This window comes from Oncorhynchus clarkii, chromosome 5 (assembly GCF_045791955.1).
Source record: "Oncorhynchus clarkii lewisi isolate Uvic-CL-2024 chromosome 5, UVic_Ocla_1.0, whole genome shotgun sequence".
NCBI classification, from domain to species: Eukaryota; Metazoa; Chordata; class Actinopteri; order Salmoniformes; family Salmonidae; genus Oncorhynchus; species Oncorhynchus clarkii.
The window spans coordinates 49,359,483-49,379,813 of NC_092151.1; the positions used below are offsets into that span (position 1 = coordinate 49,359,483).

The 20,331-nt window shown below is 43.1% G+C and overlaps 1 protein-coding gene across 1 annotated transcript in view; it reads left to right on the forward strand.

The window, feature by feature from the left end:
- The window catches only part of LOC139408959 (potassium/sodium hyperpolarization-activated cyclic nucleotide-gated channel 1-like), a 156,356-nt gene that overhangs the window by 21,474 nt on the left and 114,551 nt on the right, over positions 1–20,331 (forward strand). Inside the window, exon 2 of the mRNA XM_071153489.1 lies at positions 6,628–7,051. Coding sequence (XP_071009590.1) covers positions 6,628–7,051 — 424 coding nt within the window. The remainder of the gene's footprint in view (positions 1–6,627; positions 7,052–20,331) is intronic.

A 20,331-nucleotide genomic window follows, 5' to 3' on the forward strand; every position in this document is an offset into this window, starting at 1 on the left:
TTCGGTTTTGTACACCAGCTTCAAACAGCTGAAAATCACATCGGTTTAGATGGCACAATGATTCTCTAAACCATGCATTGCTTGTTTTGTCACAAACTGAAATTAAGCAAACTATTCGAATTTTTGCAAACAGGAAATGGCGGATTAATTTCTGTATATGTCACCTTTTCGTTACATTTGTTGTTATCTAGCAAAATAATTACATTAATCGAGATAAAACTTTATGTCCATATCGCTCAGCTCTAGCACCCCCCCAAAATGATTGATCGTAATTTATCACAGTTATCATTATCGCTAACATTTTCTAATTTGATTGTGATATGTATAGGTTGCCATTTGGGACGCAACCCCAGACTAGCCTAGCATCGACATTGACGAGCTTCACCGGATAGGACAGTGTCACCGGACAGTTTTTAGCATGACATTCTTGAAAGCATCTATTTTAGTACCATGTAATATCATTATCAGTAGGCCTACGCCAGCAGAACATTTTGTGACTGCTTGAAGAACAGACTCCCCCAGCCCGGCCGGCTGAGCGCCCATGGATCACTTTTACTTCTCTGACAAGATAGGGGAGAGTCACATTTATACAGACACAACCAGGACCAGGTTTGTGTATAGTAGAAGCCAAAACATGTTAAAACAGAAAATGAAAATGGAGCTTTTCTTATTGGACAAAGTTAGGACAGTACCTTCCATGCATCACTCTGTTTGAAAATGTTTCTCCCCGGACACAACCCAGGGAAGAGTTTCTGCCTCTCAGGACATACCCAGCCTCACAAAGACAAAAAACTATGTAGGTGACTAGCTGATTCTGTTGTGCCTATTGTTCTATTTAAGCTTTTTTTCAAGATCTGGGTTGTCTGCCATAACAGATCAATGTGAGTAACCGATTTGAAGTGTCAGTAGATAGAGAAATATCTCATAGACCTCTCAGAGAACTCGCAAAGACAGCCTGTAATATTAGTAGTGTCAGATTGTCCCTAACCCAGCCTCCCAGCCATAGGGTACTGGTCTCCCAGTGGTACTACTAGAATCTAGTCTTCCCCTTCACTGTAAATTACATACAGGGGAATGTATAGTCGAGTTTCTTATTAAATCCCCTCTGAAACAATATGAACAGGAAAAAGTGGGGATGGAAGAAAAATAAAATAAAAACAGATTTGTTTGATAGAAGCACTCGTTTAAGCTCCAAATTGATACTGATACCTCATAATCTCCCTTCATATGTTCCTTGACTTTTCTTGATTTTTCTTAACTGTGCCTGACAGAATATTGGTAAGGTTTTTGCTCAGTATTGACTTCCATGTCCATTTGATTACATTTTAACTCATGCCATAAAGGCTTTGTCTAGGGATGATGTGTGGGTTTATACATACAGTCATATCATATTCACACACCCACGTCTGTGTCCTTTGGTGCAAACTGATGCAATCCTCTTTGTGTAAATAATACAGCCATATTTTCCAGGGATTTTTTTGTGTCTCTGTGACTCAGTTGATAAGAGCATTGAACATGGTGCTTGTAATGCCAAGCATTACAAGCACCATGTTGTATTCCTGCTGGGATCATATACAGTATACTAATAATATAAGTATTTACTGCACTGTAAGTCACTTTGGATAGAAGTGTCTGCTAAATGGCATGCATTAAGATGGCACCGAAGAGGATGGCTGACTTTTTACATGCTCCTAACCAGCTGTGCAATTATATTTTTTTTAATGCATTGTTTGTAACTTATTTTGTACATAATGTTTCTGCTACCGAAAATAACTTCTGGAGCAGAAAGTAGCAGTGACTCACTGAATACAGAAGTGGTCACATGACTCGGATGCTACGCTACAAGACTGTTTCACTAGCACAGACTGGAATATGTTCCGGTATTCATCCAATGGCATTGAGGAGTACACCACCTCAGTCATCGGCTTCATCAATAAGTCCATCGACGACGTAGTCTCCACAGTGACCGTACGTACATATCCCAACAAGAAGTCATGGATTACAGGCAACATCCACATCGAGCTAAAGGCTAGAGCTGCTGCTTTCAAGAAGCGGGACTCTAATCCGGACGCTTATAAAAAAATCCCGCTATGCCCTCAGACGAACCATCAAACAAGCAAAGCGTTAATACAGGATTAAGATTGGCTCTGATGCTTGTTAAATGGGGCAGGGCTTGAAAACTATTACGGACTACAATGGGATACTCAGATGCGAGCTGCCCAGGGACGCAAGCCTACAAGACGAGCTAAATGCCTTTTATGCTCGCTTCGAGGCAAGCAACACTGAAGCATGCTCGAGAGCACCCGAATTTCTGGATGACTGTGTGATAACACTCTCGGTAGCCAATGTGAGCAAGACCTTTAAACAGGTAAACATTCACGAAGCCGCGGGTCCAGACAGATTACCAGGACATGAACTCCAAGCATGCACGGACCAACTGGCAAGTGTCTTCACTGACATTTTCAACCTCTACCTGACCGAGTCTGTAATACCTACATGTTTCAAGCAGACCACTGTAGTCCTTGTGCCCAAGGAAGCGAAGGTAACCTGCCTAAACGAGTGCTTTGAAAGGCTGGTCATGGCTCACATCAACAGCATCCTACCGGATACCCTAGACCCACTCCAATTCGCATACCATCCCAACAGATCCACAGATGATGCAATCTCAATCGCACTCCACACTGCCCTTTCCCATTTGGACAAAAATAACATCTACAGTTGAAGTCGGAAGTTTACATACACCTTAGCGAAATAAATTTAAACTCAGTTTTTCACAATTCCTGACATTTAATCAGAGTAACAATTCCCTGCCTTAGGTCAGTTAGGATCAATACTTTGTTTTAAGAATGTGAAATGTAGAATAATTTATTTCAGCTTTTATTTCTTTCATCACATTCCCAGTGGGTCAGAAGTTTACATACACTCAATTAGTATTTGGTAGCATTGCCTTTAAATTGTTTAACTTGGATCAAACGTTTCGGGTAGCCTTCCACAAGCTTCCCGCAATAAGTTCGGTGAATATTGGCCCATTTTTCCTGACAGAGATGGTATAACTGAGTCAGGTTTGTAGGCCACCTTGCTCACACACGTTTTTTCAGTTCTGCCCACACATTTTCTATAGGATTGGGGTCAGGGCTTTGAGATGGACAGCCAATACCTTGACTTTGTTGTCCTTAAGCCATTTTGCCACAACTTTGGAAGTGTGCTTGGGGTCAATGTCCATTTGGAAGACCCATTTGAGACCAAGCTTTAACTTCCTGACTGATGTCTTGAGAAGTTGCTTCAATATATCCACATCATTTTCCTGCCTCATGAAGCCATCTATTCTGTGAAGTAAACCAGTCCCTCCTGCAGCAAAGCCCCCCCACAACATGATGCTGCCACCCCCGTGCTTCACGGTTGGGATGGTGTTCTTCGGCTTGCAAGCCTCACCATTTTTCTTCCAAACATAACGATGGTCATTATGGCCAAACAGTTATATTTTTGTTTCATCAGACCAGAGGACATTTCTCCAAAAAGTCCGATCTTTGTCCCCATGTGCAGTTGCAAACCATAGTCTGGCGTTTTTTATGGCGTTTTTGTAGCAGTGGCTTCTTCCTTGCTGAGCGGCCTTTCAGGTTATATCGATATAGGACTCGTTTTATACACTGCTCAAAAAAAATTAAGGGAACACTAAAATATCACATCCTAGATCTGAATGAATGAAATATTCTTATTAAATACTTTTTTCTTTACATAGTTGAATGTGCTGGCAACAAAATCACACAAAAATTATCAATGGAAATCAAATTTATCAACTCATGGAGGTCTGGATTAGAAAGTCACACTCAAAATTAAAGTGGAAAAGCACACTACAGGCTGATCCAACTTTGATGTAATGTCCTTAAAACAAGTCAAAATGAGGCTCAGTAGTGTGTGTGGCCTCCACGTGCCTGTATGACCTCCCTACAATGCCTGGGCATGCTCCTGATGAGGTGGCGGATGGTCTCCTGGAGGATCTCCTCCCAGACCTGGACTAAAGCATCCGCCAACTCCTGGACAGTCTGTGGTGCAACGTGGCGTTGGTGGATGGAGCGAGACATAATGTCCCAGATGTGCTCAATTCGATTCGGGTCTTGGGAACGGGCGGGCCAGTCCATAGCATCAATGCCTTCCTCTTGCAGGAACTGCTGACACACTCCAGCCACATGAAGTCTAGAATTGTTTTGCATTAGGAGGAACCTAGGGCCAACCGCACCAGCATATGGTCTCACAAGTGGTCTGAGGATCTCATCTCGGTACCAAATGGCAGTCAGGCTACCTCTGGCGAGCACATGGAGGGCTCTGCGGCCCCCCAAGGAAATGCCACCCCACACCATGACTGACCAAACCGGTCATGCTGGAGGATGTTACAGGCAGCAGAACGTTCTCCACGGCGTCTTCAGACTGTCACGTCTGTCACATGTGCTCAGTGTGAACCTGCTTTCATCTGTGAAGAGCACAGGGCGCCAGTGGCGGATTTGCCAATATTGGTGTTCTCTGGCAAATGCCAAACGTCCGACACGGTGTTGGGCTGTAAAGCACAACCCCCACCTGTGGACGTCGGGTCCTCATACCACCCTCATGGAGTCTGTTTCTGACCATTTGAGCAGACACGTGCACATTTGTGGCCTGCTGGGGGTCATTTTGCAGGGCTCTGGCAGTGCTCCTCCTGCTCCTCCTTGCACAAAGGCGGAGTTAGCGGTCCTGCTGTTGGGTTGTTGCCCTCCTACGGCCTCCTCCATGTCTCCTGATGTACTGGCCTGTCTCCTAATAGCGCCTCCATGCTCTGGACACTACGCTGACAGACACAGCAAACCTTCTTGCCACAGCTTGCATTGATGTCCCATCCTGGATGAGCTGCACTACCTGAGCCACTTGTGTGGGTTGTAGACTCCACTCTTTCTCATGCTACCACTAGAATGAAAGCACCGCCAGCATTCAAAAGTGACCAAAACATCAGCCAGGAAGCATAGGAACTGAGAAGTGGTCTGGTCACCACCTGCAGAACCACTCCTTTATTGGGGGTGTCTTGCTAATTGCCTATAATTTCCACCTGTTGTCTATTCCATTTGCACAACAGCATGTGAAATGTATTGTCAATCAGTGTTGCTTCCACAGAAGTATGATTGAGTTACATTGTGTTGTTTAAGTGTTCCCTTTATTTTTTTGAGCAGTGTAGATACTTTTGTACCTATTTCCTCATCTTCACAAGGTATCTTCACAAGGTCCTTTGCTGTTGTTCTGGGTTTGATTTGCACTTTTCACCCCAAAGTATGTTAATCTCTAGGAGACAGAAAGCGTCTCCTTCCTGAGTGGTACGATGGCTGCGTGGTCCTATGGTGTTTATACTTGCGTACTATTGTTTGTGCAGATGAACGTGGCACCATCAGGCATTTGAAAATTGCTCCCAAGGATGAATCAGACTTGTGGAGGTCTACAACTTTTTTTCTGAGGTCAATGATTTCTTTTGATTTTTGCCATTATGTCAAGCAAAGAGGCACTGAGTTTGAAGGTAGGCCTTGAAATACATCCACAGGTACACCTCCAATTGGCTCAAATGATGTCAAGTAGCCTATAAGAAGCTTCTAAAGCCATTACATAATTTTCTGGAATATTCCAAGCTGTTTAAAGGCACAGTCAACTTAGCGTATGTAAACTTCTGACCCACTGGAATTGTGATACAGTGAATTATAAGTGAAATAATCTGTCTGTAAACAATTGTTGGAAAAATGACTTGTGTCATGCACAAAGTAGATGTCCGAACCGACTTGCCAAAAATACAGTTTGTTAACAAGAAAATTGTGGAGTGGTTGAAAAGTGAGTTTTAATGACTCCAATCTTAGTGTATATAAATGTTATGTGTCTATTCCCAGTACATCACTGTGGCCAAGCTTCCTGCCATCCGTTACATATATCATAGGCGGTGTCAAAGGAAAGCCCATAAAATTGTTAGAGACTTTAGTCACCCAAGTCATAAATTGTTTTTTTCTGCTTCCGTACGGCAAGCGGTACTGGGGCGCCAAGTCTAGGACCAAAAGGCTCCTTAACAGCTTCTTCCCCCAAGCCATAAGACTGCTGAACAATTAATTAAATGGCCACCAGACTATTTACATTGACCCCCCCCCCCCCTTCATTTGTTTTGTACACTGCTGTTACTCACTGTTTATTGTCTATGCATAGTCACTTCACCCTTACCTACCTGTACAAATTACCTCAACTTACCTCTACCCCGCACACAACTTTTTACTTTAGTTTATTTGGTAAATATTTTCTTAACTCTTCAAGAACTGCACTGTTGGTTAAGGGCTTGTACGTCAGCATTTCACGGTAAGGTCTACATGCATGGCGCATGTGACAAATAAAGTTTTGATTTGATTTGGTTAATGTTCTGACATGCTGTCTGTTTGTTCTAGGTTTAATTCTTTGTATGTGTACCGTTCATATGTAAAGCCGTATTTTGACATGTTATGTGTCTATTCTAGATTCTGAAACCATAGTTTTTTTTTACACATTCTCTGTTTGTTGTAGGTTCTATTGGTACAATCCCCTCTATGTGTACTGTACTTAAAGCCATATTATTTGATGACCCATTTCTGTCTGTTTTAGGTTCTACTGGGACTTGGTAATGCTGGTCATGATGATGGGGAACCTGATCATCATTCCTGTAGGAATAACCTTCTTCTCGGAGCAGACCACCACCACCTGGCTAATATTCAACGTAGCATCAGACACAATCTTCCTCGTGGATCTGGTCATGAACTTTCGCACTGGAATCGTCAACGAGGAGAGCTCCGAGATCATCCTGGACCCCAAGGTCATCAAGATGAACTACCTGAAGAGCTGGTTTGTGGTCGACTTCCTCTCGTCCATACCAGTGGATTATATATTTCTAATAGTGGAAAAGGGGTTTGACTCAGAGGTGTACAAGACGGCGAGGGCGCTGAGGATCGTTAGGTTTACTAAGATTCTGTCTCTTCTGAGGTTGCTGAGACTTTCCCGACTCATCAGATACATACATCAGTGGGAAGAGGTAAGATATATGTGGTGATAGAGAGAGTGTGTGTGTGTGTGTGTGTGTGTGTGTGTGTGTGTGTGTGTGCGTGTGCGTGTGCGTGTGCGTGTGTGCGCGTGTGCGCGTGTGCGCGTGCGTGCGGCTGAATGCCACAGCTCTGACTTCTGACATTTAGGTGAATGTGAGGATGAATGCAAGTCATTCTTGGACATCGGAGTTTAGATATGGGGTAATGAAGTTTAAACAGAGGGAGGTAAAGAGAGGAAGAGAAGAGAGATAGAGGGGTACAGAGAGAGAGAGGGAGAGAGAGGGAGAGGAAAATAAAGAGAAGGAGAGAGGAGAAAGAGAGAGAACCCTCCTATGGTGTCATTTCACTCCTCTGTGAGTCACTCATTCCATTTACCCAGCTGGCATTGCTCTCCCTTTTATACCTTTATTTCACTGATTGATCGATTGATCAACATGAATGTGCAAAATGTTCAAAATATGTTAACTTGCCGGATATCAGATCTGATTTGATGCTCCAATAGTGAAGTTTGAAAAAGCCGGAGGTTCTATGGGAATAGGCTTTGTTATGCTTTATGTACAGACATTATTGCATTTCCAACCTCTCTTGCACCATGGGCAAGTATCAATGATTCCTGTGCTTACTACACAAATAGCCCAACTAGTGTCATTACATTGGATTACAAATGTAGCCTAATGTTACGTTTAATTACACTTGCCGTTGCATTGGATCCTATATTTAATGTTGTATTAGATGGAGATAAGATTTAATCAGACTACGTGATTTATTATATTTTGTCTGTCAAGACAAAGGCTGAGCTTGACAGAACAATCTAATATTGCTTGATTCTGCATGCTGCATTGATGATTTCATGTATAGAGTCTAATGCTCCTGTAGCTCCTGCTGCTCTGCATCTCCCTATGTGTCACTCAGTTTTCCTCTGCAGTCGACATTTGCATTTTGGTAAATTAGTAGATGCTCTTATCCAGAGCAGCTTATAGAATTGAGTGCATACATTTTCATATTTTTTTCATACAGGTCCCTCGTGGGAATCTATCCTACAACCCTGGTGCTGCAAGGGCCATGCTCTACCAACTGAGCCACACGGGACCCCTCTTCCTGTTTTCCTTGCAGCTGTTTACTCCACAATGACAGAACTATGTTCCTTCCCTTCACAATGAAGAGTTGAAAACTCATAACACAATCATTTTGTTACAATAAGGTACAGCTATATAATCAAAAGTATGTGGACACGCCTTCAAATTAGTGGATTCGGCTATTTCAACCCCACCCGTTGCTGACAGGTGTATAAAATTGAGCACACAGCCATGCAATCTCCATCCGAAAACATTGACAGTAGAATGGCCCGTACTTAAGAGCTAAGTGACTTTCAATATGGCACCGTCAAAGGATGCCACCTTTCCAACAAGTCACTTTTCTGCCCTGCTAGATCTGCCCTGGTCAACTGTAAGTGCTTTTATTGTGAAGTGGAGCAACAGCTGCTCAGCCGCGAAGTGGTAGGCCACACATGATCACAGAACGTGACCGCGTAGCGTGTAAAAATTGTCTGCCCTTGGTTGCAACACTCACTCCGAGTTCCAAACTGCCTCTGGAAGCAACGTCAGCACAAGAACTATTCGTCGGGTGCTTCATGAAATGGTTTTCCATGGCCAAGGTGAAACACTCAAGTCTAAAATCACCATGCACAATGCCAAGCGTCGGCTGGAGTGGTGCAAAGCTTGCCGCCATTGGACTCTGGAGCAGCGGTAACACGTTCGTTCTCTGGAGTGATGAATTACGCTTCAGCATCTGGATTTGGCGGATCCCATGAAAATGCTACCTGCCCGAATGCACTGTGCCAACTGTAAAGTTTGGTGGAGGAGGAATAATGGTCTGGGGCTGTTTTTTATGGTTTGGGCTAGACCTCTTAGTTCCAGTGAAGGGGAATGTTAACGCTAAAGCATACACTGAAATTCTAGACGATTTTGTGTTTCCAACTTTGTGACAACAGTTTGGGGAAGGCCCTTTCCTGTTTTAACATGATAATGTCCCCATGCACAAAGCAAGGTCCATACAGAAATGGTTTGACGAAATCGATGTGGAAGAACTTGACTGGCGTGCCTTGACTGGCGTGACTGACCCCATCAAACACCTTTGGGATGAATTGGAACACTGACTGCAAGCCAGGACAAATTGCCCAACATCAGTGCCAAACCTCACTAATGCTCTTGTCCCCACAGCAATGTTCCAACATCTAGTGGAAATTCTTCCCCGAATAGTGGAGGCTGTTACAGCAGCAAAGGGGGAACCAACTCGATAGTAATGCCCATGATCTTAGAATGAGATGTTCAATGAGCAGGTGTCCACATACTTTTTGTCATGTAGTGTATATTAAAGCACCTCTGTAATGCAACATTATAGTATTATAGTATTAAGACGGCAACTCTGGTGCCAGGATAATGCTGTATATGTACAGTGAAGTTCTCCCTGAAATATAAATGTAATAAAAACAATACTTTTGTACATAAAATAAAAATTGCAAAGTTGGTAACAACATTAACAACAGAATTGACAATAGAAGTAACAACAGTTAACACATACTGTATGTAACCATATAAGAGCATCATTACAACACTTACTGAAACCACATCATTTGACCATGGCAAAGTGACTGGCAATAATGGCAGAATATAAACAGTGTAGTTATTCACTCCGCAAGACAATAAAACAAGCTACACATCAGTATAGAGATAAAGTGGTTTGCAGACGACACAACAGTAGTAGGCTTGATTACCAACGATATCGAGACAGCCTACAGGGAGGAGGTGAGGGCTCTGGGATTGTGGTGCCTGAAAAACAACCTCTCACTCAACGTCAACAAAACAAAGGAGATGATCGTGGACTTCAGGAAACAGCAGAGGGAGCATTCCCCTATCCACATCGACGGGACCGAAGTGGAGAAGGTGGAAAGCTTCAAGTTCCATGGTGTATACATCACTGACAAACTGAAATGGACCACCCACACAGACAGTGTGGCTAAGAAGGCGCAACAAAGCCTCTTCAACCTCAGGAGGCTAAAGAAATTTGGCTTGTCACATAAAACACTCACAGATTTTTACAGATGCACAATTGAAAGCATCATCTCTGGCTGTATTACCACCTGGTACGGCAACTGCACCGGCCGCAACCGCAAGGCTCTCTAGAGGGTGGTGTGGTTTGCCCAACGCATTACCAGAGGCAAACTAACTGCCCCCCAGGACACCTACAGCACACGATGTCACAGGAAGGCCAAAAAGATCATCAAGGACATCAACCACCTGAGCCACTGCCTGTTCACACCACTATTATTCAGAAGGCGAGGTCAGTACAGGTGCATCAAAACTGGGACCGAGAGACTAAAAAACAGCTTCTATCGCAAGGCCATCAGACTGTTAAACAGCCATCACTGGCACATTAGAGGCTGCTGCCCATAGTCATAGACTAGGAATCACTGGCCACTTTAAGGAATAGAACACTAGTCACAAATAATGTTTACATATCTGGCATTACTCATCTCATATGTACTGTACAGTATATAATGTTTTCTAATCTATTCTAAGGTATCTTAGTCACTTAATGTTAACATATCTGGCATTACTCATCTCATGTGTATATACTGTTTTCTATACTATTCTACTGTATCTTAGTCCATTCCGCTCTGACATCGCTCATTAATATGTAAATAACCTTAATTCATTCCTACTTAGATTTGTGTGTATTGGGTATGTATTGTGTAATTTGTTAGATATTACTTGTTAGATATTACTGCACGTAAGCAGAGCTAGAATCACAAGCATTTCGCTACACCCGCAATAACATCTGCTAATAATGTGTATTTGGCCAATGAAATTTGATTACATTTTATTTAAAAATTATATTGTATGCCTGTGTGTGTGGGGTGTGGGGGAGAGAGACACAAAGAGATAGAGGGAGTTAAAATTGGGATTGGGTACAATGCTAGATCTATGATCAGGGGCAACTCTATTTGGGGTAAGGGGGTTATAAGAGGCAGTGAAACACACAACAGCACAGTTTGGGCAGGAGAGAGAAGTCAGCGCAGCATCAGGTTTCCTCCGTAACAATCTTCCTCAGTTCTGATTTGTCAGCCCTTCACACCCATAGGACAAGCATGGAAAAATAAAGAATATAATGAGAGACAGAGTGCACCAGGGCTTACTCGGTTGCTAAAAAATCGAGCTGGTGTGTGTGTGTGTGTGTGTGTGTGTGTGTGTGTGTGTGTGTGTGTGTGTGTGTGTGTGTTCATTTACCACCCTTGACGTCTTAATACATACTCAGTGGGCTCTTGGAAGAATGTGGCAATGTAGAGGGCCACCTTGTCATTCACATTGTCCAATCTACAGGGCTTGGGTTGATTTGAACCAGGAATCTTTACAGGCATACATTATATCCAATATAGTTTATGAAATTAATTTAAAAAAATATTGCTATAGCCTCCACAATAACACAGATTATTTTACCAGGCTCACAACATTTTATTTTCTTTCTGTGCCACCAAACGTTTGCATACTACTAGTAAAGTAAACACGTTTAGTTAATACTGTAATATTTTGGAACAATGTTAATATTAAACAAATGGTTAGTGGGAAGAGTCTATGTGGACACTCTTGGTCTGTAAAACAATGATGTATGTCTCGCAGCTGAGAGCCGAGTGAACCAAATAGTGATGGGAAGCTCGGCTCTTTTTACTGACTCTGATCTTTTCATCTTGTTCAGTCAAAAGAACACATCTTTCGACTAATTTCATTCATTCGAGTCAGTAATGCCCAGAGCATGTACCTGCAAACGATGAACTGAAAACTGGAATGAGTCATTATTCAACAATCCTCTCGTTCACATGTTGTTAACAATAGGGGGCTTATTGGAGCTGAGACTTGTAAATGTATACTTTAAACAATGTACATTTGTTGATTGCTAGGCATACAAATACAATTATTTTTTGATACATTTGAAACGAGATATAGTTGTGGCCGGACTAGATTGTGAATGACTCTTTGTGAATGAATGCATTGCTATTTTTGAACAACTCTTTTTACTGACTTGAGAGTCATGATTTGTTTTTCTGAGTGACTTGTTCATGTAGTCCTTAATTTGACCTGCTAGTGCTGGTCGCAATGAGTCCTACAGTAGGATTAATACAGCTCAGCAGCTCCAGAGACGTTCTCTGACCACCAATTCTACAGCGTTTTACTGTTGAGAGAACAGAAAAGTTTTTACAGTGCCACTCTCTCTGAGGCAGACCTTTGAACGTTTGGTTTATTCTGCCTAGACTGCCAGATGGGTGGGATTTACATTTCCAGGACTCTTCTATTGGTCCATTAAGCCAGGCAAGCTCAATAAAGCAGTCCAGCTACTGCAGACCTGCAGGCACAAACTGTAGCACCTGTGCCGTTGCCAAAGTCTAATCTCTGGTTCATCTCTGGCACAGGCCGATATGTAAATATCTCTCCCATCGCTGGCTGCATGCTTTTGGGCATACTAAATATTTTCTTGGGAGCCAACACACATGTTAGTCCACACATCCAGTTTGCACAGCTGTGCCTGGCATAGGAACAATGTGTCATGGTAAAGAAAGTTCATATTCCATGGTTTTGGTTTTACACAGATGGTTGATAACACAAACATAATACAAAACTGCAGTGACAGGAAATCTGTATGATCTGTCACAATAGCAATAAAAACAGGATGGATACTGCTTACTGCAGTCTCTCTCTCTCTCTCTCTCTCTCTCTCTTTCTTTCTTTCTCTCTTTCCCTCATAGTTATTTCAGTGTAACCAAACCGTGAGTGAAAGAAAGTGACACACAGTATCCAAACCCTATATGCAGCTAGTCAGTGAGAGGGAAAGGCAGTGGGCACTCAGTTAGTCACTCACACCAAACTGTTGCATTACCAGTACTGTAGTACATTATCACAGGGGAGGGACAAACACAGTCCTCTGCTGTCATAATGTCCCTAACGCTGCAGTCCATCATTAAATTAGCCCTTTCTGTTGAATAAGGAAGATCTGCTGCGGCTGCAGCTGGGTCCCACTGCTGCCAGGACCTACTGCAGTCTGGAGCAGCTGTCTCCAGCATTCCTGACATTCCTTCAGCCTGGCCCTGGGCTTCAGGCATTTAAATCAGTGCCTCCCCCTTCCTTCAGTCCCCTCCTTCCCTATTGTTAGGTTCTTCATTTTCAGAGTAAATAACAAACGGACACTAGAGAAGTTTTAACCAAGTTCTGCCCAAAGGTTATGTACAGCTATAATCAGACAACACAACATTTGTCCCATCCAGATATTTATATCCCAGTTAAGACACTCCTCCTTCTCTCAAATCCTTACATTTTATGGCTCTACAGGAAGCTAATAAAGAGGGTAACAGGATACCAAACATTTATTTATCTCTTTAGAGACTCTGTCCTCACCTCCTGACCTCAACCCCTCTTTCATCAATACACAGATGTCCATCTGTCTTTCCTGTATCAATACGTCACTCTCCTCTCCTCCATCAAACACATTCCAGAGCCTTCTGTCTTTCTACAGAGAACCTTTGACTTTCTCCTTTGATTCTATGCTTCTTCTCTATCATTTATTTAATATCTCAATGTTCAAAATGGCGAACCCAACACTATGCTGTCACAGACCGAGACAGTAACAGCTCTTCCATCAGTCCCCTTCCTCCCTCTGAAGTCAGAGATCTTGACATCCCTTCCATCAGTCCCCTCCCTCCACTGTCATAGACGGAGACAGTGGCATCTCTTCCATTAGTCCCCTCCCTCACTCTGCGGTCAGAGACAAAGTGGCATCTCTTCCATCAGCATTTCAAGGATCCACTGTAAAAAAAGTTTGCTCAACAAAAATGTTGCCTTTCATTTAACATGTTGTTCTCAAAAACATAAATTGTTTTTGGGATGTTATCATCCAAACTAGAAATTAATGGGAATGTTAGCTAATGCCCTGGGAATGTTCCCGGTTTGCTTGGTAGCCACCACAGCATCAAAATGTTTCTGGATGTCTGAAAATATTTTGTCTTATAGCTTATTTACTAGAATAAAGCTTTTGCAGTGTGTTATTTTTCTCTCGTGTTGCTAGTCCAATATTGTTAGGCCGTTATTTCACTTAAAGACTCATAACTGCTTATCTCTAACTACTTTGGTTTACATGGATAACAATGTACATTTGAGATGGATGTATAATTGAGATAATAGAATGGAGTATTGCACTCCCTCAGATTGCTACTGTATGCAAAAGCAGTGTTGTGACGAAGCTGTGTAGTCTGCAGACTGCAGCCAAGCCATTCAGAGCCTGAGTTACTGACTATAGCTCCAGAGAATCCCCATATCACAGAGGGGCCAAATCTGCTGTCTCACTATAACAGTGGAGCTCAGGGACAACCACCAGCTACCAGGACTGTCTCTGCTAAATGATAGCCCCAACTTGGGGACTCAGGTTGGGCTTCTCTCTGTATATATAGCATAGACTAGTGGAAGCATTAGTTAATCACTACAAAGAATAAGGATAAAGATAGTAGCTACATGTCTTCAATGTAAACGGGTTGATAGTCAGGCCCACTTAATGGGGAGCTCAACTTAAACCTTGTACTTTCAATTTCAGCTTATTTTCTTCAAGTGACTAGCTATCAACATATCACTTAGGATCCCCAACAGGATTGCCTGGCTACCCAAACTCCTTACTCCGGCTAAGCACTATGCCAAGCCCACCAACGTTAATTTCTTCTAAGCACGATTTCTAGAACGCAAAAACATTCTAACCGTCCTCAGAAACCAATGTTTTTCATTTCACCTTTATTTAATTAGGCAAGTCAGTTAAGAACAAATTCGTATTTACAACGACGGCCTAGGAACACTAATAACTGCCTTGTTCAGGGGCAGAATGACAGATTTTTACCTTGTCAGGTGTAGACCTTAGAGTGAAATGCTTACATACAAGTCCTTAACCAACAGTGCAGTTTTAAGAAAATGCCACCCCCAAAAAAGTATGGCATAAAAATAACAAATAATTAGCGGGGCTATATACAGTGGGTACCGGTACAGAGTCAATGTACCGGTGTCGAGGTAATATGTAATATCTACCCGCTCTCTACCATCTACTGCATCTTGCCTATGCCGTTCGTCCATCGCTCGCTCATCCATATATTTATATGTACATATTCTTATTCATTCCTTTACACTTGTGTGTAAAAGGTAGTTGTTGTGAAATTGTTAGATAACTTGTTAGATATTACTGCATGGTCGGAACTAGAAGCACAATTTTGCTACACTCGCATTAACATCTGCTAACCATGTGTATGTGAACAATAAAATGTAATTTGATTTGATATTATGATACACTGTAGACCACACTAACTACCGAGAGAGTTCTCATCTGTATTCTTTGTAGCTGTTTACATACCACCTCAGTCAGAGGTTGGCGCTAAGATAGCATTGAATGAGCTGTATTCCGCCATAAGCAAACAAGAAAACGCTCACCCAGAGGCGGTGCTCCTAGTAGCTGGGGACTTTAATGTAGGGAAACTTAAATCAGTTTTACCAAATTTCTGTCGGCATGTTAAATGTGCAACCAGAGGGAAAAGAACTCTGGACCAACTATACTCCACACACACAGACGCATACAAAGCTCTCCCTCGCCCTCCATTTGGCAAATCTGACCATAATTCCATCCTCCTGATTCCTGCTGACAAGCAAAAATTAAAGCAGGAAGCACCAGTGACTAGATCAATAAAAAAGTGGTCAGATGAAGCAGATGCTAAGCTACAGGACTGTTTTGCTAGCACTGACTGGAATATGTTCCGAGATTCCTCCAATGGCAGTGAGGAGTACACCACATCTGTCATTGGCTTCATCAATAAGTGTATTGATGACTTCATCCCCACGGTGACTGTACGTACATACCCAAACCAGAACCCATGAATTACAGGCAGCATCCGCACCGAGCTAAAGGATAAAGCTGCCGCTTTCAAGGAGCAGGACTCTAATCCGGAAGTTTATAAGAAATCCTGCTCTGCCCTCCGATCAAGCATCAAACAGGAAAAGCATCATTACAGGACTAAGATCGAGTCATACTACACCGGCTCTGATGCTCGTCGGATGTGGCAGGGCTTGCAAACCATTACAGATTACAAAGGGAAGCACTGCCGAGAGCTGCCCAATGACACGAGCCTACCAGATGAGCTAAACTACTTCTATGCTCGCATCGAGGCAAATAACACTGAAACATGCATGAGAGCACCAGCTGTACCGAAAGATTGTGTGATCACGCTCTCCGCAGCCGATGTAAGACCATTAGACATGTCAACATTCACAAGGCCGCAGGGCCAGACAGATTACCAGGACGTGTACTGCGAGCATGCGCTGACCAACTGGCAAGTGTCTTCACTGACATTTTTAACCTCTTCCTGTCAGAGTCTGTAATACCAACATGTTTTAAGCAGACCACCTGTATCGAAGAACACTAAGGTAACCTGCCTAAATGACTACCGACCCGTAGCACACACATGTGTAGCCATGAAGTGCTTTGAAAGACTGGTCATGGCTCACATCAACACCATTATACCAGAAACCCTAGACCCACTCCTATTTGCATACCGCCCCAACATATCTACAGATAATGCAATCTCTATTGCACTCCACACTGCCCTTTCCCACTTGGACAAATGGAACACCTATGTGAGAATGCTATTCTTTGACTCAGCTCAGCGTTCAACACCATAGTGCCCACGAAGCTCATCAATACGCTCAGAACTCTGGGACTAAACACCTCCCTCTGCAACTGGAACCTGGACTTCCTGACGGGTCGCCCCCAGGTGGTAAGGATAGGTAGCAACACATCCGCCAAGCTGATCCTCAACACAGAGGCCCCTTAGGGGTGCGTGCTCAGCCCCCTCCTATGCATAGTCACTTTAATAGCTCTACCTACATGTACATAATACCTCAACTAACTGGTGCCCCCTCACATTGACTCTGCACCCCCCTGTATATATTGTTATTTTTTACTGTTGCTCTTTAATTACGTGTTACTTTTATCTCTTATTCTTACCGTATTGTTTTGAAACTGCACTGTTGGTTAGTGGCTCATAAGTAAGCATTTCACTGTAAGGTCTACTACACCTGTTGTATTCGGTGCATGTGACTAATACAATTGAATTAGATTTGATCTGCTTCTGTTCTGTGGGTGGCACTGTGTGCTCTTTTCGAAGGATGGGTCCCAGTCTCTCTGCGGCCATGGGATCATCAAATAGTACCCGCAAAACAACAGTCTCAACGTCAACAGTGTAGAGGGGACTCTGGGATGCTGGCATTGCTGACAGAGTTGCTGACAGAGTTCCTCTATCTGGTGTATGTGTTTTTTTGTCCATCTTAATCTTTTATTGGCCAGTCTGAGATAGGGTTTTTTCTTAGCAACTGCCTAGGAGGCCAGCATCCCGGAGTCACCTCTTCACTGTTAAAGTTGAGACTGCCGTTTTGCGGGTACTATTTATTTAAGCTGCCAGTTGAGGACTTGTGAAGCGTCTGTTTCTCAAACTAGACACGCTAATGTACTTGTCCTCTTGCTCAGTTGTGCACCGGGGCCTCCCAGTCCTCTTTCTATTCTGGTTAGAGCCAGTTTGTGCTGCTCTGTGAAGGGATTAGTACACATCATTGTACGAGATCTTCCGTTTCTTGGCAATTTCTCACATGGAATAGCCTTCATTTCTCAGAACGAGAATAGACTGATGAGTTTCAAAAGAAAGGTCTTTGTTTCTGGCCATTTTGAGCCTGCAATCGAACCCACAAATGATGACGCTCCAGATACTCAACTAGTCTAAAGAAGGCCAGTTTCATTGCTTCTTTAATCAGGACAACAGTTTTCAGCTGTGCTATCATAATTGCAAAAAGGTTTTCTAAAGATCAATTAGCCTTTTAAAATGGTAAACTTGTATAAGCTAATAATGTGCCATTGGAACACAGGAGTGATGGTTGCTGATAATGGGCCTCTGTACACCTATGTAGATATTCCATAAAAATCTGCAGTTTCCAGCTACAATACTAATTTACAACATTAGCAATGTCTACACTGTATTTCTGATCAATTTCATGTTATTTTAATCAACCAACATTTAGCTTTTCTTTAAAAAACAAGGACATTTCTAAGTGACCCCAAACCTTTGAACGGTAGTGTGTGTGTATGTTTATAGATACATATATTTCCCCAAAAAATATATGGGGATTGGAAATGATGCAGACAATTACACTGATGGAAGCAACAATCTACCCTCAATGTTAAAACTGATCCACCCCCTAAACTTGGCCTCTTTGTGTCTTGGCATTACAACCACAGTAGAAGTTGGCAAGACAGTAGCCAACAAACTGATCTGGGACCAAACTATGATTCAAAAGGACTACAGTAGCTACAGTAGACGTATCCCCATTTCTGTGGCCAAGAGCTTCTACTTAAAAAAAATCCCAAATCCAACTCTCTCACTGTTGCCGCTTGCTATAGACCCCCCTCGGCCCCCAGCTGTGCCCTGGACACCATATGTGAATTCATTGCCCCCCATTTATCTTCAGAGTTCGTACTGTTAGGTGACCTAAACTGGGATATGCTTAGCACCCCGGCCATCCTACAATCTAAACTAGATCCCCCCAATCTCAGACAAATTATCAAGGAACCTACCAGGTACAACCCTAAATCCGGGCACCCTCATAGATATCATCCTGACTAACCTGCCCTCTAAATACACCTTTGCTGTCTTCAACCAGGATCTCAACGATCACTGCCTCATTGCCTGCGTCCGTAATGGGTCTGCGGTCAAACGACCACCCCTCATCACTGTCAAACGCTCCCTAAAAAACTTCAGCAAGCAGGCCTTTCTAATCGACCTGGCCCGGGTATCCTGGAAGGATATTGAACTCATAACATCAGTAGAGGATGCCTGGTTATTCATTAAAAGTGCTTTCCTCACCATCTGAAACAAGCATGCCCCATTCAAAAAATGTATAACTAAGAACAGATATAGCCCTTGGTTCTCTCGAGACTCACTCGCGACTTGTGCTGGTTGACCAGCACAAAAACATCCTGTGGCGTACAGCATTAGCATCGAATAGCCCTCGCAATATGCAACTTTTCAGGGATGTTAGGAACCAATGTAAACAGCCAGTTAGGAATGCAAAGGCTAGCTTTTCTAAACAGAAATTTGCAATAAGCATTTTTACACGGCTGGCCTTGCTTTCCTCCTGGCTACCCCTACCCTGCACCTCAGCCACGCTCAAGTTCCTAAACAATATCATAACCGCCATTGATACATTCTTATCGGCAGACTCAATAGCTTTGGTTTCTCAAATGACTGCCTCACCTGGTTCACCAACTACTTCTCAGATAGAGATTAGTGTGTCAAATTGTAGGGCCTGTTGTTCGTACCTCTGGCAGTCTCTATGGGGGTCCCACAGGGTTCAATTCTCGGGCCGGCTCTTTTTTCTGTGTATATCAATGGTGTCGCTTTTGCAGCTGGTGATTCTCTGATGCACCTCTACGCAGATGACACCATTCTGTATACATATGACCCTTCTTTGGACACTGTGTTAACAAACCTCCAAACGAGCTTCAATGCCATACAACACTCTTTCTGTGGCCTCCAACTGCTTTTAAATGCTACTGAAACTAAATGCATGCTCTTCATCCGATTGTTGCCCGCACCCGCCTGCTCGACTAGCATCACTACTCTGGATCGTTCTGACCTAGAATATGTGGACAACAACAAATACCTAGGTGTCTGGTTAGACTGTAAACTCTCCTTCCACACTCACATTAACCATGTCCAATCCAAAATTAAATCTAGAATCAGCTTCCTATTTCACAACAAAGCCTCCTTCACTCATGCTGCCAAACATACCCTCGTAAAACTAACTATCCTACCGATCCTTGACTTCGGCGATGTCATTTACAAAATAGCCTCAAACACTCCGCTCAGCAAATTGGATGTAGTCTAACACTGCGACCTGTACGCTCTCGTTGGCTGGCCCTCACTACATTTTCGTCTCGATACCCACTGGCTCCAGGTCATCTATGAGTCTTTGCTAGGTAAAGCCTTATCTCAGCTTACTGGTCATCTGTAGCACGCGCTCCAGCAGGTATACTGCACTGGCCATCCTCACTTCCTTTGTCCGCCTTTCCTTCCAGTTCTCTGCTGCCAATGACTGGAACGAATTGCAAAAATCACTGAAGCTGGAGTCTTTTATCTCCCTCTCTAACATTA